Source organism: Anolis carolinensis, chromosome 3 (assembly GCF_035594765.1).
Source record: "Anolis carolinensis isolate JA03-04 chromosome 3, rAnoCar3.1.pri, whole genome shotgun sequence".
NCBI classification, from domain to species: Eukaryota; Metazoa; Chordata; class Lepidosauria; order Squamata; family Dactyloidae; genus Anolis; species Anolis carolinensis.
Window position 1 is genome coordinate 19,587,813 of NC_085843.1, and position 12,936 is coordinate 19,600,748.

General features: G+C 39.9%; 1 protein-coding gene across 3 annotated transcripts in view; it reads right to left on the reverse strand.

The window, feature by feature from the left end:
* The window catches only part of sesn3 (sestrin 3), a 92,517-nt gene that overhangs the window by 28,335 nt on the left and 51,246 nt on the right, over positions 1-12,936 (reverse strand). For all 3 annotated transcript variants that reach the window (XR_010004043.1, XM_062974560.1, XM_016992681.2), the window contains exons 2-3: positions 1,663-1,728; positions 1,042-1,239 (exon numbers count right to left, since the gene is read on the reverse strand). Coding sequence is in view for 2 of the 3 variants with exons in the window: in XM_062974560.1 (XP_062830630.1) it covers positions 1,042-1,239; positions 1,663-1,728 (264 nt within the window). In the remaining variant the exon portion in view is untranslated. The remainder of the gene's footprint in view (positions 1-1,041; positions 1,240-1,662; positions 1,729-12,936) is intronic.

Consider the following 12,936-nt stretch of genomic DNA (forward strand, 5'->3'; position numbering starts at 1 on the left):
CGGAACCTGCGCAGGCGCAGCTTCTCCATTAGTGTGCATTCACAGAGTACACGAAGAAAAAGATAACATTTAGCTGATTACGCTTTTCTGTTCCAACAGGATTTTTTTTTTTGCAGAAGAAAGCCAGATCTCTCCGTCTCTCTGCTTCCAAACACCCTATATAAATGACACATATATGTTATTTATATAGGTGGGCAACTACTAGGGGTACACTAGGTCCGTTGGAACCCAATCAAAGAACATGCTGACCTCTCCATCAAATTGGTCAATGATATATTCAAAATAATCTAGAAAGAATGGGATAATGTCAGGTGATCACTTTCTTCAAGACTTGGGGTGCATCTATATCGGAATTGCCCTGGCTCCAGGCTATGGAATCCTGGGAGTTGGAGTTTTATCAGGTTTTAGTCTTCTCTGTCAAATAGTGTTAATGCTTTCCTAAACTACAAATCCCAGTATTCCATAAGACTGGGGAATGTCAGTTACAGTGGTATGAAATTGCATTAATTCTACCCTTGGGCACCATATACAATGCACTGGCTGTATACTGTCATCCAGTACTATATGTTCACTATTGCTGAGTCTGGCATCATTTAATGTCTTCTAAATGGAAACCAGAGGAAAAAACTGTTAGGTGATTCCAGTGTTAGACTTTTTTTTTAAAAAAAAAACACTCTGCATTGAAGCTTCCAGGCTGACCTTGGCCAGATCAATGATATAGGTTTCCTGATACTCAGAAGTTTAATTTAAAAAAAAAATCTCAGAGAAAAACAGAACAATGTTACCTGGTCTAAAAGAACCTGTAGTATACTGGACATACAGTTCCTCTACATTATTGACCTTATGCCAATTATTCTGGGTCTAAGTCAATTCTCCAAACAGTTGTCTTTCCTTAATAGCCAGATTCTGTTCTCCACCTGATGTGATTTCACACTGTTAAGGTCTGAAACTATTTCCAAGATGCTAAACTGCATTTTTCTACAGTGAAGAAGAATCCTGTGACAGGGAATGAAATGACAGAATACAGTTTCTTCTACTCACCATGATTGCTATGTAGTGCCGGTAGGGCAAAGGAAGAGGCCCATCCATACGCAACATATAAAACTGGCTGCGGAGGAAAGACTCCAGGTACTGTGTGTGTAAGCCCATGACCCGGGTGATGTTATCTAGGCGACCAGATGTAGAAAACTCTTCCACAAGCAGGTGCATACGTTCATTCAAACTGTTGGCTTGCATAACCTTGAGGGAACAAAAGCAAGCATGGAAGCTAAGGAAGATTTTCATTATTCATTTTTCATTGTGTTGGAATCATTCCCATGAGACATTCTGGAACTTCATAGAATTTTGAACAATATTGCTTAAAATATTGCTATTTTATAGTAATAGTAATGCACTGTATTACTATTGCAAATTAAAATTCAATAGAGCCATTGTGGTGTAGTGGTTTGAACACTGACTACAATTCTAGAGAATGTTTGAATTTCCGCTCACCCACAGAAACCCACTATGTGAATTTAGGTAAGCCACATGCTCTCAGCCTCAGAGGAAAGCAAATGCAACCTCTCTTTGAATAAATCATGCCATGGAAACTGTAATCAAATATCAGAAGTAATTTGAAGGCACACAACAGCAACAATGTAAGTATATATATCAAAAACTTACTTCCTTTTCAGGTATAAAGGCACTTGGTCCTCTTGTTAAAGGCAGAGACACTCTGATTTTCTTTTCCTGGAAAAAAAGACACAAGAATTACCACATTTTCCCCAGTGTCATCCTGGATATCCAAGATTTGAGGAACCATTGACATAAATGATGACAAAAATTTCTGTCAAGCCTGAAAGTACTTTTAAGAAAATAATTCATCACTTCATTTATTTATGTAATGAGTTGGGAAAGCTGTGGCTTATATAGCATGCTTTTCCAAACCAATCTTCTTTGCTTTGAACAATATGGGTCTGCATGTACAAAAAACACCCATAGGATACTGAGCTTGGTAATTCTACCCCAAATTGCATGGGTAGCTGTTTAGACAGAATGTATATTGTTTGAACTGGACAGAGCTTGAAGGTAACTTAGAAATGGTTCTATAGCCGGGCTGATGAATGATGAAAACTGACTGAGTTCTCCAAGTTGTCCATCTCCTATGTAAAATATCTTCTATAGCTAAAGTTGCCAATTCAGAATCATCCAGGGTCCTGAGCTTTAGTAGTAAAATGGTGTTCCTTATATGAAATGGCAAAACATAGAACTTATTGACAGCCTTGGTGTCATGTTATTACATGTTATGCATGCATGTAGCTGGGGGGGGGGGGCTTGAGGGGCTTCAGCCTCCCCCCCAATTCTCAGAGTGGTCCGTGAGAAGGCCTTACATTTATTATTTAAACTGTTATGTTTATTTATGTCATGATCTGATCACCATGCTCAGTATATCCCATATGCATGGGGGTATTGGGATAACCGTACAAAAGGTTTGCTAGGATAGATCCTCTCCCACCCAGACTCTGCCGCCCCCTCCCCAAAGCAAAATCCCAGCACCGCCCGAATTAAAATCCTGACTACGGGCCTGATGTTATGTATTAAGTATCAATCACAGTTGCTGGCACCCAGAGGCACATACAAACTATGTATTTTCTAGTTTAGAAATCAAGGGTTAATGAAAGGGATTGTTCCCAGATTAAAGTGAAATAAGATTATTCTTTCCCACTTTATTTAGGGAGATAGGATAGAGAATATTTAATCTAGCCAATTGGCTTCCCACTTGAATGTGGACTTAGAGAAGATCCCCTGGAGAAACTCTGCAAGTTGCAGCAACCAACCAATTAATTCTTCAAGCTGCAACAAACCGCTGCTCTGCTAGCCAAGATGGATATCTGCACACAACAATTTCTTCTTGTGTGGGACCAAACCCCTCCAAAATGGGAGAATTTGTACATCTAGACATGACCCACAATATCTGGAGACATATGGTTAGGATCTGAAATCTGACAACTTTACCTACACCTCTAACAAGAACACGGAATCATTCATTTCTTTCCTACTACATTTCCCCTATACTTTCTCTTCCTCTATACTTTCTCTTGGAGCTCCAATGATGCAGTGGGTTAAACAGCTGAGCTGCTGAAATTGCTCACCAACAGGTCAGTGGTTCGAATCTGGGGAGCAGGGTGAGCTCCCGCTGTTAGACCCAGCTTCTGCCAACCTAGCAGTTTGAAAACATGCAAATGTGAGTAGATCAATAGGTATCACTTCAGCGGGAAGGTAACGGCACTCCATGCAGTCATGCTGGCCACATAACCTTGGAGGCATCTACGGACAACACCAGCTCTTCGGCTTAGAAATGGAGATGAGCACCAATTCCCAGAGTCGGACACTTTTACCTTTACTATTCTTTCTCTTCCCCCAACCATGAGATGCCAGGTAAATGTATCTCTTTCCGATGATTTCTCATTATAACCCCAAACATCCACTTCTCCAAGTCTACTCTCAGGTACCTGGCTCTCTGCTGTCAGACATCTGTCTGTTTCCTCTTGATATCCTCTATGACTAAAACACTCTCACTCACCACCATCTTTCCCTGCATTTAGATTCCTCAAAATTTTGATTACGTCTCTAAGTACAAAATCCCAAGTTCAACTCTTGTCATCCTCCAGTTAATAAGGATAGGGACATTCTTGGAAGGACAGGAAAATTGTGCCTTGAAAAGAGGAATAATGTTGAAAAACAAAATGGGCTAGACCAGGAGTAAGTTCTGGTATAAAGCAGCTTCTCATATCCATGTGTCTTTCCACATACAATGAAATTGACAATCTATAAAAGCCTATGACAGAAATGTCTCCTTCCCAATTAATTTTAAAGGGGCTGATGGATGTCACTGGCAGTATAAGAGAACTGACATTTGGAAAACTTGCCTTTATGAAAGTAGTTTACTCTTTCCCCAAGCAATCATTTCCAGGCCTGCTATAAAACTGGTCAAGAGCATTCAGTTCTCACAAGTGGACATAAAATACATTTGAAATGCAAGCAATTTGGAGAAGAGCTGTATAATGGTTGCAGAGTTCAGTTCTTGGAAGGTTATTAGAAAAATTAGTTCTAGCAAGTTCTAAAAACAAAAAAAAGGGGGGATGAAGCACTGCCAAGTCAAAAAGATGTGTGTGTCAAGCTTGTTGAAAGGCAAAAGCAGAAACAAAGAATTAATGCAAATTGTTTCTAACTAGTGAAGGCAAGAAAAATCTTGCAAACATACAAAAAGTACAACTAAATGTTTGCCCTGTGAGAAACATTGCAATAGTCTGTTATTTACCTTAGGTTTTCTTCATTACTGGAATGCATAGGTGCCATGAGATTTCTTCACCTGCTTCTTTTCCATTAATTATGAAACAAGTCTGAGGTTCCAAAAGTAGGTAATCTACTGGTTACAGTCTAAGAAATTCTCTTAATTGTAGTACAACCCATGCCTCTTAAGATACACCACTATTAATGTCAAGTGAGTTTTGACACCTACTATGTTTCTTAACTCTTTTTCAACAGCACTAGCTATGGCTTCCAAAGCATAACAAAAAGTCCTGTTGATACTGATGTCAATCTATCTCCTTTATTGGGCAAACTTTCAGAAAGAAAACCCTAGAAAGCTAGATAGGGGAAGTTTAGTCTCACATTTTAAACCATTCTTCTAAAGAATTGCCACTAGAGTTTGCAAAAATAGTATAAAAATACTACCACAGTGGTCTACCAGTCAGGTGAGGACAATTCTAAAAGTATATCTTCAGGAAAAGATGCAACATCTTCAAAAGGCAGTTTCAGGTTCTGTTACATCCCCTCCAAAACTAGGTCAGATTAGTGGGGGCTTAGGAATCTTTGGGAAGTTCAAAGCGTATTGCGCTTCCATTGATGATGAACTTTTTGATTACACTTGGGAGAGCGCATGACCAGAACAGAAATGGAATCTCATGGTGTAGCTTTAAAAAATGGTATACTTCCCAATGTGTTACTGGAGCTCCAGCAGGTGAAAAGAAACTGAGGGACAAGGCTTGAGAAAAGAGGGGACTCCAATGAGTTACATGTTAAAATATTTTTCTGCTACTGAAGGGAGTTTGTTTATGCAGAGTACAACTTCCACCCAAACCACTGGGAAAAAGACAGGATATAAATCAATCAAACAAACAAAATACAGGGTTTAGCAGCAACTGACAGCTAGGGGTCAATCCAACCTCCAGAGGAGATCCAACTCATCTCTACTTCTTCCACCCTGTCACCTTGGAAGTAGGTTATCACTAAATAAAGGCTATTTTAGAGGCAAGACCTCAGCTCTTCAAAGGTCTATTTTTTAAAAAAAAACAAACAAACAATCTTCCTGGTAGATACTTGATGAAGAATTTAAAAAATGAATTTATATATATTGGCTCAAAGCTGCAGAATTTCAGAGGTGGAGTTGCATCAGACGCTGCCATTTCCTGGGCCTCAGCCATTCTTTGATCACGGTATTCCAGGAAAATATGAATTGATGTGGTTCATATGAATAACAATTTAGTCAGAAGGAAAACATCCCTTCTAATGAAATGCAACCATTTCAGAATAGTTTGAGGACAGTTGAACAAACTACATGAAGAATAATACAGAGCTGTAAGAAAGGCAGCTTCCTGATACATGAAACATTAAGAGTGAAGAAATTGGATAATAAATAGGTGGAGAAAAGAGCCTGGAAGAGTCAGAAGATGAATTATTATACCGCAACAGTGTTCTGTGGAGACTACTTCCTCCTGATCTTTATACAAGCTGAAGACATTGGGACCTTGTTAAAAAAGAAAACAGAAAAATGAACTTGTTTGGGATGTTTCTATGCATGGTACATGGAATTTCACAACATTAGACCTACAGTATCTTCATTAATCAGGTTTAGAAAATAAATAACAACCTTGGGCAAAGAGCTGAGAAGAGACAGAGTAAACTATTCTCCATGCTTTGCAAATTGACAGGCATTCGTTAGGTGGCAGCACTATGCAAGTTATTGCCAAATCAGGCTACTTCATTTGCATGCAAACTCATTTTAGCAAATGCTCCAAAAGCCATGATAATAGCAAAGGGATTAAAATTTTCCTTTAACACCAGATTCCCGATCAAAGCATGTAGACAAAGCTAGCTGTCCCATCAAATGGGTTGTGATATTCATACTAGGGAATTTCACATTTAACCCAAGTAAGGGAGAGGGGTTCTATAAGGATAAGGAAAATGTGTAAAATCCCCCATCCCTGTAGACCCAAACTGGTCCCTCTCCCTTACAATAAGCTTTTCAAGATTTTTAAAGAGGCAGAGATGTTGAACTGATCTAGAAGCATGGCCTACACAGTCTGATTAATTTGCACTGCTTCACTTTGAGCCTTTTTCTCATTTAATTTACTAAACTTTTTTCCGCAATTATACATGGGGAATAGCCCACTGATATGATGACGGAAGCCATTTCATAACATAGCTGTTCATATTTTCCCCAACAGAAATGAAGTCTAGGAGGAGAGGGGCAACTTAAACCTTTCATTTGGATTGTAAAAAGTTTAAAAAATACAACCTACAACTTAATCTACTGAAGCTTTCTGAGCTAGTTCCTGGAGGAGGAAGAGGAGGGAGAGGGAGAGATATGCTCTAAAACATTTGCAGATAATTGTTTAGAAGAGCTTTTATCATTCAAATGATAGAATTTACTATCATGAGTTGCTTTGTGAAACCACCAGTTATATTTCTTTTAAAAGCCAGGGCTATATATTGGTAAATGGTTTAAAGCACTTTATATGTTTTTAAATTTGTATATTGTTTTATGGTTATTGTTAATTGTTTTTTATTGCTTTAAGTTTTATTTTACTGTAGTGTTATTTATCAGCATTTAATATTGCCAGATTTGTAAGCCGCCTTGAGTTTCCTCGGGTGAGAAAGGTGGGATAGAAGTGATATAAATAAATAAATAAATAGATTCACAAGAACATAATAGAACCTACATGTTTGGAGGCAATACAGTTCTATTATTATTATTATTATTATTATTATTATTATTATTATTATTATTATTATTCCCAGCTTTTTCCGCCCTGAGTCCCCTCGGGGAGATAGGGTGGAATACAAATAAAGTTTATAATTATTTTCTCTCTGAAACAGCTTACATTAAAAGCATTTCAATACAATTTAAAATCTATGAATAAGATGCTAGGGACCAGCAAGAGCTAATGTCTCCTTGCCCTGCTTTTAACATCCCTCAAAACATCTGGCTGTTCATGACTGGGACACCATAGGACTAGATCTTTAGTCTAGTCCAGTGTAACAGATCTAATGTCCTGCATCATGAAACAATAACAATAAAATTAAGCAGATATGGGCAAGCTGTTCTGCCTTAAAAAAAACTATACTGGCAACATATGATCTAAAGTAAATTTGAATGTTTCAATGTGCACAATCAAGAATAATTCATGTAACATTTGGGTGTATGTGTATGTAATGGACGAGCGCCATCAGCCTTTTGGCAATGATTTCTTTAATACATATCCAATTTCTGAATGTAATTCCTGGCAGGCACACTCTTGCCCTAGCCAACTGAAGCTACGTGTCCATCCAAGTTCTTAGAAAGGCCAGTATGGCCAAACTCAGTCCAAAGCATTCAGGAGCAACTCAGAGATCCTCACTGACTAGGTACCATGAGTAGTGTTGGCTCTAGTTAAATCATAGCCCCCTAAAATTCATGTTTCTGCAAAGAAGGGGCCTTCTGTAAGTCTATGGCAAACCCAAGATATTAAAAAAAAAATTAAAATTGCACCCTTGACTAAGATTAGACTGATATTCAAATAGTGTGTATAGATTTATTAATGCCTTGAATATGTCAAAACCAGTTACCAAGGGTTTCAGGGGTTTCATTATTTTTTGTTTGTTTGTTTGGCTAGTTTGGGGGTTTTGTGGGGGAGGATGAAAGGTCAGCCGCAATGATGGAGGTTTTCAGAAACACTTTGTCTACTTGCAAAAAGCAGCCCATCTCTCGTGATTTTTTCCTGTGTACAAACAGGCTAAAGATCAAGCAGAAAAAAAATATTTTCTTCAACTCTGAATTGAATTAAAATAGCTAAATCTCGCTAGATGTGCTGCCACTCTGCTATGTCATTCTACATTCCCTGCAAATGACTTTTTAAAAAACACACAAGCAATTAAAGGTGTAAAAAAGGCTACCTTTTGGAAGTTTATAGTGGAATTATTTTACACAACCAAGGTTTTTGAGCATTCCTATAAACAAATGACATGGCATGTTCAGTTCTTGCAGATTCACATGTAGGAAAAATCCATCTGATTACAAGAGGGAAGTGCCAACTGGTTACTTTTATGGATACTTTTATGGAACTACTATTTTTAGAGAAACGCAAATGATTCTTGGGTGGGAAAATCCCTAAAACTGGGGTGTGGGAGGGAAATCCAAAAAGCCCAGTAAGGACGAAGCACGAAATACTGGTTGACAGATGAGGAGAGGGCTGAATTGTAACAATCTAAAAAGAAACATGGCTGGTCAGTAGTCTGCATATCAACATTCTACATTGCAAACTGTTCTCACTTGTATGTGATTAAGATGGTCTGCCCCAGGAGACTTATGGATCCAAATGGATTCCTGATGTCTCTTGGGGATTTTCCCATCATGGCGGCTGGTGATCCTGTCTAAGTCTTGGTTGATCTCTATAACACCGAGGTGGCCAGGGCAGTAGACACGATCACCCCTGAACATCCCCTATCGTCTCGCAGAGTCAGGTCAGCTCCTTGGTTTTCGGAGGAGCTGGCTGTGATGAAGCGGATGAGACGGAGACTGGAGTGCACCTGGTGCAGATCTCAGGACGTATCCAACCGAGCACGGGCTAGAGCCTCTCTTAGGGCCTACTCCGTGGCATTGCGGGCAGCCAGGAAAGTTTTCTCAACTGCCCGCATTGCATCTGCAACAAACAGACCAGCTGAGTTGTTTCGGGTGGTGGGAGAGCTCCTCCACCCTTGTGACGGGGGGGCTGCCTCTTGCCACCTGACAACTCGATGTGGCAAGTTCGCCCATCACTTTGCAGACAAAGTCGCTTGGATACGCTCTGACTTAGACACCAGCCATAACGCAGTATCTGTGGAGGTGATCGAGGCACCTGCTTGTCCAGTGTTAATGGATTCATTTCAGATTGTTCACCCTGATGACATCGAGGGGATCCTTGGAGCTGTGAGAGCAACCACATGCACTTTAGACCCTTGCCCATCTTGGCTAATAAAACTTGCCAGTGAGGGGTTGGCAAATTGGTTTGTGGGGATAATAAACGCCTCACTGGATTAGGGACTTTTCCCATCTACCTTAAAGCAGGCATTGGTTAACCGATCCTGAAAAAGGCGTCCCTTGACCTGTTGGTTCTTAACAACTACCAGCCAATTTCAAACCTTCCCTTTTGCGGCAAGGTTCTGGAGCGGGTGGTCGCCTCGCAGCTCCAGGGGTTCCTGATAGAGACCGATTATCTGGATCCATCACAGACAAGACAGAGGTCCTTCAGGTCAGTCGTGCTCTCCCTTAAGACGCAGGTCCGCAGTTTGGGGGTCCTCCTGGACTCAGCGCTGACACTTGATGCTCAGGTGTCGGCAGTGGCCGGGAGGGCCTTCGCAGAGTTAAAGCTTGTGCGCGAGCTGCGACCGTACCTCGTGAAATCTAACTTGTCCATGGTGGTCCACGCCTTAGTCACCTCCAGGTTGGATTACTGCAATGCACTCTACGTGGGGCTGCCTTTGAAGACAGTTCGGAAACTTCAGTTGGTTCAGAGATAAGCAGCCAGATTAATAACAGGAGCTAGTTACAGAGAATGGTCAACTCCTTTGTTTAAACAGCTCCACTGGCTACCGTTAAGTTTCCGGGCCCAATTCAAGGTGCAGATTACTACCTATAAAGCCTTAAACGGTTCAGGACCTGCCTATCTCTGTGATCGCCTCCTCTCCTACGAACCAACGCGAACCCGGGAAGGCGCTCCTCTCACTCCCGCCTTTGTCTCAAATGTGGCTGGTGGGGACGAGGGAGGGGGCCTTCTCGGCAGTGGCCCCCTGGCTCTGGAACTCTCTCCCTAAGGAGATCAGGTTAGCTCCTTCCCTTCCCATTTTCCGCCGGGAATTGAAAACATGGTTGTTCCAGCACGCGTTTGAATGAATAGGCCCAATAGAGCTGTCATCAGAATACTTCTTTTTGTTTTAAAAGCATATGGCACTTTATCACTGTTACTCATTTCCATGATACAGCACTTTATGAAACCTGTTCCCGCTGGTTTGCTTTTAATTACTCCGATTTTATCTGCTTGGATTTTAATGTATTGTCCATTATTTTATTTTGTGTATTGTTGAAATGTTTTAAGTTTTTGTCAAATATGTTTTGTCGTTGTTTCGGGCTTGTCCCTGTTGTGAGCCGCCCCGAGTCCCTTATAATAATAATAATTATTATGATTGTTGTTGTTGTTGTTGTTTGTGCCTTCAAGACACCTGTCAAATAATGCTGACCCCATGCATTTAATTGGATTTTCATAGGCGAGGGATAGTCAAAGGTAGTATTTCCAATTCTTTACTCTGAAATATGGCCTACACTATGTGCTCTGTATGGACAGTCTTACATTTAAGTACTAATCAGGCTGACTTCTTCAAGATCAGATGGGATCAGGTGTCTTTAAGTTCTTATTTGTGTCCATCTAATAACCAATTCCCAGATTTTAGAACTGGGCAGATAGGAAAATGCTTGATCCCCAATGACTATAGAGATAGAATCACTAGTAAAGGAGATGGTTTTACTCTGTTACTTTCTGAAATGTACCCCTTGTCTTTAATGTCACATCAGAGAAAGGTTGCCACATTACTCATTTTAGGCAATTGCTTCATCCAGGAATGTAAGTACAGGAAGAATCCAAATAAAATAAAAATCCCACTGAAACTGATACTCTCACCAACAAGGATCCAAGAAGGGGAAACAATGGAAAGTTGCATACATTTACTTCCCTGGAGGTCCTTTCAAAAATGAAACCATCTCTTCCCACCACACAGAACCCACCTCATCATAATGATGGGCATTTTGCTGGCTGCATACAATTTATAAAGCAATCTGAAAAAGGAAGAACAAGATCTAACACAGCTGTGTAGCAACTGCAAAGATCACATGGCCAGACTCATTTTGCTGATTTCTGCAATTGTATTTTCCTTCAGTAGTTTGAAGCACCAACTCTGAAATGTAGTTTCTTGTATTTTAACTTTTTTTAAAGGATGGGGGAAGGGGAACTTAGTGGCAGAAAGCAAAAACTTTGCTTTCTCCTGCAAGTGTGCAATTCTCCAGCATTAAATTTTCAACCATACTGCTTAAGAGAATTTTTAAAACATGACTGTATTGTTTGCCAAAAAAACCTCTATGTCATCTCAGCTATGCATAACTTGATTAGATGGGAGGACTTTGCCCCAATAATCTAGTTCTATTAACTTCAAAACATTGGTCATTATCTTCAGACTAATATTTACCATCAAGAAGTTAACTGTTTTCCAAAATACTCCCAATTTAACTTCTGTTAACACATAAACTCTCGTGGCCTTTTCTCTTTCTGCACTTATTAGAGTGCAATTATTTACTGCAATAATCATGAATCTTCTTTGATGTGGTCTGCTGGAACATGCTTGAAAAGGAACTTACTCCAGCCATTTTTGCCAGTTGTTTTCAGCATAAGGGCGAAGTTGAACAGCAATTAATTTAACAACTACCTGCTCATAGACTTTTCTAATCTTTGAGTAAACAAAACATGTATTTGTATCCTGCTGCCATTAGCTTTGCGGTGCTGGAGTTATTGAAATGGAGCTCCTTCCTATGATTCTTATAAGCAGTTTGAGGAGGTGGATGTACTTTCCACACTAGTATTTTGCTACCATAGTATTGCTTGGCTTCTGGGAAGAAAGTCACCATGCACTGTAACATGTGCCTTTTCGACATTCCCCTTACATAATATTAGGGATATGGCAAGAAAGTACAGTGAAGCAGCACCAAGTACAGAGGAAAGAGCCATGGAAATTTTCTGTATATCACGCATACCATGGCAACAGAATTCTGGGCTGCAGTTAAGAAGAGAACAATTTCTATATAGGTCTTCTGCAACACAAACTATTTGCTATGTAATACAAACTAGCAAGTGAGATGGCAAGTATATGACATACATAAGGCATCTCTGCACCTCTTCTTTTGTCCATCTCTGCTATGAAGTGGTAAAGTCCTCAACTCTTTCACCTCTGTACATGTTATGTGTAGGAAAGAGATACAGAAATTCAAAGATATATATAAAAATCAAATGTGTGTATTAATTTTCTTCTGCAGACTAAGGGTGTGAAAAATGGCACAGAATCCATTCTGTTTCTGGGTGCCCCCCCCCCCCCCACCAAGATTCTTCCCACAATGGAAATAGAAGTCATGGTTCCAAATTACGAATCTGACCTGCTTCTCCTCCCTCCTAACATCCCAGAATCTTCCCGAAACAGAATGGTAGGCATTCGAAATTCAAAACAAAAGCAGAACAGACACACTCCTTCTGCAGACATACATTAAAGAAGAGTTTGTGTTTATGTGTGCTTTTCTTTCCGTGTGAGCAAAGGAACTGAACTGAAAAGATAAAGTTGTCCCTGAAAAAAATATTTGTAGATATTTTGTCTGCCCCAGCTGTTACAACAGCTCATTCTATTATGGTTTAAATATTTCACTGTAACACACACACAAAATCAACTACCATCTATGATGCAATTCTTGGCCATCTGCTAGGTTTCTAGAACAAATACTTTTAAAGTACTGTACCTCTCCCTCTCTTTCTCACCCCCAAGTCATTTTATTCATGAGGGAGTGTTGGTTAGAGCATTGCACAATTCTTTATCCACATATTTCTAAGCTCCTGAAAAGACTGTGCG